This window comes from Corvus brachyrhynchos, unplaced genomic scaffold (genome assembly GCF_000691975.1).
Source record: "Corvus brachyrhynchos isolate BGI_N302 unplaced genomic scaffold, ASM69197v1 scaffold4, whole genome shotgun sequence".
NCBI classification, from domain to species: Eukaryota; Metazoa; Chordata; class Aves; order Passeriformes; family Corvidae; genus Corvus; species Corvus brachyrhynchos.
This window is the reverse complement of record NW_008237878.1, coordinates 8,450,709-8,455,277: the sequence shown is the minus strand read 5'-3', so window position 1 is coordinate 8,455,277 and position 4,569 is coordinate 8,450,709. Positions and strand designations below refer to the sequence as shown.

At 42.6% G+C, this 4,569-nt stretch overlaps 1 protein-coding gene across 1 annotated transcript in view; it reads right to left on the bottom strand.

Annotated features, from left to right (window-relative positions):
* Positions 1 to 628: 628 nt before the first annotated feature.
* The window catches only part of SLC25A20 (solute carrier family 25 member 20), a 14,619-nt gene continuing 10,678 nt past the window's right edge, over positions 629 to 4,569 (bottom strand). Inside the window, exons 6-9 of the mRNA XM_017732322.1 lie at positions 3,424 to 3,496; positions 2,731 to 2,840; positions 1,276 to 1,400; positions 629 to 775 (exon numbers count right to left, since the gene is read on the bottom strand). Coding sequence (XP_017587811.1) covers positions 713 to 775; positions 1,276 to 1,400; positions 2,731 to 2,840; positions 3,424 to 3,496 — 371 coding nt within the window. The 3' untranslated portion in view covers positions 629 to 712. The remainder of the gene's footprint in view (positions 776 to 1,275; positions 1,401 to 2,730; positions 2,841 to 3,423; positions 3,497 to 4,569) is intronic.

Genomic DNA, 4,569 nt, shown 5'->3' with positions numbered 1-4,569 from the left:
AGTTCAGGTTAATCAAACACATTTCCCCACTGGCTCCCTCAGTAAAGCTTAGCTCAAATGTTAAACATAATGCATTTTGTGTCCTAGTTCCACAGAAAAGATCAGCATGCAAGACCTGATATGGTACCTGCAACACCCCTCAACCCACTCAAACATAGCTCTGGCCTCCCCTGCTGAGCTGTGTTTGCTGCTGTACACGCACAGAAGATTAAAACCAGTGTTAACACAGAAACAGCCACAACTGAAAAACGACAGGAGATGAGAACATTGTCTGACATTGCTTGCAGACACGACCATGTGCAGCTGCTGACTTATGCCCTGAGAGTTAAGTACATGCTGGCAATTATTTTAAGGAAGTTTTTCAGCATTAATAGCTACATGTTTCTTCAGTAAATAAAGAATTACATTTTAAGATGTGTCCCCTTCTTCCATGAGGAAGTACTTAAGGTAGGGTGTGTGACAGTGACAGCTGTCTGTTAGCAGCGTTACTGCTGTGGTTGGCTCAGAAGATTTGTCACCCCTAACTCCTCACCAACTCTGTGTCACAGATACAGCTTGCATTCCTGACTGGCACATAGCACCACCTAAAGAATGTGAGGAAGGCAAAAAGGTATTAGGCAAACAATAATTCCTGAAACATTAAGTGATCATTCATTTATTTCTTTGAGGCAGATTTGCGCTCTCTTCCTTCTCCTCTCTCGCTTCCTAGTCCTCATAGACCAGGTGCAATCCAGTTAAGAAACTTCATAGCAACTTCAAAACCAAGAAAACATGCCTGGAAAAGAGAACACAGAACAAATAAGGATTCTAAAAATCTGTTTCAAACAAGGCGCTTGAAATGCTGCACTATGAACACCTAACATGGTTTATATGGAAGGAGGAAGAGGACAAAAAAGGTCTTCAACCAGAAGCAAGAATTCTACTGTATCCCTCCACACAAAGGCAGAGCTTTGGCTCTGTTAGGCTCATTATTTATTGAAGAGGAAGAGAGTCCAAACTCATTCCATCTTCTACAGTTGGATGTACAACCAGTAGAAAAAAAATATCAGAGAAAGTCAACAAAGAGCTTTCATGAAAAGTTTTGAATAATGATTTACTCCTAGATTAAAGTACAGTTTTAGAATCTGGACACCAACAGTCAAAAGTACCTGCAGTGACAAGAACCTCACTGAAATGGTACAAGAGTAAACAGGCAGTCATGTCCTCTCCAGACTGCAAACACTCACTGTGAGCAGCCATGTCCCCAAAACCCATCTGGAATCACAACATACTCACCGCGTTAGCAGGAAAGGCCCTGATCATCACAGCTGTGAACCCCTTGTACAGAGATGCAACTCCTTCCTCTCTGATGAGTTCCCTCAGCACATCTCTAAAGCCATTTGGGTATTTTCCTTCAGGAGCTGAAAGGGATGCACAAGGCATTAGCTCAGATGTGTGGCAGTGACAAGGGCTGAAGGATGTGCCATATGTAACAGCCCAGGATTTTCAACAGGTTCACACTGCTATAGCAAACAAACAAGACAGCTCAGTAAAGGCTCAGTGAACAGAAGCTAGGTGCTCACCATCACCAAAGAATTTACATCATCAAGTCATTGCAAGCAGGGAAGAAAGGAGAACAACTTTTGTCAGGGTTGGAAGTCTGAGCTGTTATTTGCACTGCTGATCACAGCTCTCCCAAGAGCTGCACTTAGGTGATAGGAATGTCAGATATAAAAACTGATAAAACTGGTTAATAAGAAAATGATCCTATCACATGTCCCAGCCAAGAACAGCAACAGGCTTCAAATGAAAAGCACAGGATGTTCTAATGCTGATGTTACGTGGATTTCCCGAGGTGTTTTTTAAAACCTCTTCTACTCAAAAAACCATTTCTTCCTTCTCCTGACACTGCCCTGGGAAATATTGCCTCTGCCAGTCCTCCGAAGAGGTAACCCACAGATCAGCCCAGTTAAACAGAACCACCATGGACCCACATCACCCACACAGCAGCACTAGGGACTGGCTCAGTGGAACAAGAATAAAGCTGTGATGTGTTTCCCTCTTGGCCTTGGTATGGTACAAACAACCACAGTAGCCATTGCTCAGAGAAAAAGAAATTAAGTTTCCTGCACTGATTATCATGATTTGTGAAAAGAATGAAAAATGGTCACTGTCCAGTGGAGAGTTGAGTCCACAGAGACGACGGGGAGCCTTAACAAAAATATTCATTGACAGGACTGGCAGAGAAACCAACGAAAAACCTGTCAAACTCTGCTGAAGCACAAGGCCTGGGGCCATCTTCACTGTAATTAGGCCACAGACATTAAAGAGCAGAGCTGCCTATCCAAAAGCAATGCTCTCAGCAAGTCACGCCCTATTACTATAAACTGCAGATAGCACAGGCTACAATTTACACAACTATGTCTGAAGTGAAATAACAAAACCTCTCAAAGAATTACATTTGTAATAAAACAGCTATGACAATTCTATTATGAGTTCTATGCTTAGGTTTCAAATCAGGTACCTCAAATCAGGATCAGAGAGGCAGAAACAGAGCAGTGCAGCCTGATGTGCCAAAAATTTGTGAGGAAATCAACTAGAATGCTAGGAACACCCTTGAGTTTTTCATGCACTTGTCTCAAGCAGTGCTCAAGACACGATTCTTCCCAGAAGGCATCTTCCATCACTGCCCAGCCCATTCCCAGGAGCATCACACTGAGTGTGGCTGTGACACACTGGAATGCAACTCACCTGTCTGGAAACGGGATTTCAGCACATCTGGTGGAATGGCAACTACCCAGTTGAAGATCCCAGCCAGGCCCCCAGCAAAAAGGATCCTAGGCACACTGAGGTCACTCACACTGTGGCAGGATCAGAATGGGGTGGGAGGAAAAAGTTAAAAAAAAAAAGACAAAAAAAGGAAAAAAAAGTCAAACTCATTGTTTTGACTAAGGTGACAATCCAAAAGCCTGGCTGGCAGCCAGAAGGCAGCACAATGCTGCAGAGACAGAGTGCAGTATGTGAGCAACCTTTCCAAGATGGACCAACTCTACCCTAAAGATTCAATTTTTTTTATTCAGCAGCACACACACACACATGCTCTGGGGAAAAAAAACCCAAGCCAACCAACCAACCAAACCCCCACAGAAAATTCAACAAAGCCCCCTAGCATTTTGTACACATACAGGGTTGAAAGTGAAGAGACCTATTCTAAGTATTCCTTGCTTGGCTAACAAGATCTAAACTGGAAGCTGAGAGAAACTCAGAGCATTATTTTAATTTTCAGTTAACCCCAGACCAAAACAGCTTAACTCACAAGATGAGCAACCATTTTTATTTTTTAAAAATTTGTTTAGCTACTGCTCTAAATCTCTTTGTAACTGGGGAGATTAATCAGCAGTGTCTGGGAAGTTCAGAAAGTGATGACTGTGAGATTTCACTGACCTCTTCCCCTGAGGGGTCAGAATGTTCTTCAGCCACTCATACGTCATGAAGTACATTCCACTGGCCGGGACGTCTGGTGGGTAAACAACAAAGGCTGTGAGGAGTGGGAAACCAAAGGAAGCCCAGAGGCACACCAGCCCCATGCCAACACAGCAACACCACTAAGTACATCCAGATTCCTTTTCTGAATCTCTTCTACAAACAAAATAAAAATCTGCTGCTGCCCTAGACATAGGAGTCTGAACTTTCCCATGGAGAGCAGGTGCTAAAGGCAAGAACTGGGAAAATAACGTTTCTGTCAGCAGCCTTTCAAACCAGACTGTAACCTGGTTACATGACACTAATGATGAGGGAGCTCTAAACTGTCCATATTGCTGCATAGCACATCACAGCAGCACAGGAACTTCATGAATTTTGTTCATGTATTAGTTCTAATGATTCTACTTGAGGATTTTTTTTCTGCAGTTGATAGGTCTTGTTGTGGTTTTCTTTTAAGCTACTCCCACAGCCTATTCTTAACCCATACCTAAACCAGAGAACCATCCCCTATCTATGGACACTGCCAGAGTTACACTGCAGGCTGCTACACTTGTGTGAGAAGCAGAGGGTTGAACAAAGTCCTAAACTGAAGTAACAAAATATAGAAATTTCAGCTTTTCAAAGGGGAATTACTGAAATACGTAAAGGATTCTGGGTCTGGCACAACTACTTAGTTGTTGTATTATTGAGAGAGGGGTCATGACATCCCAGTCCAAAATAACCCAGACTCAAAAGGGTAGAAAGCATAACTGCTGCCACCACGTATTTTAAAGCAGCCAATATTATATAGCAACAGTCACAGACAGGCACAATCCTTCTCTCAAGGAGAAAAAAAAGAAAAAAAGAAGAAAATAATTAAAAAAAAAAAAGCCCACTTCTGTACTTTCTCTTCTCTTTGTTCTCTCTGCTCCTCTCCTGAAGTCTCTCATTCCTCTTGGCTTCTCAGATCTTAATTACTTCCTATATCCCTCTGATCCTTGTCATCTAATCTCTTCCTCACTCACTGAGAATCTCATGTTTATTTCTCAGGCCCTTTGAGGCACTGGAGTAGCTCTGCAGACTGAAAAAAAAAAAAAAAAAAAAAAGAAAAAAGGGGGACAAACCCCC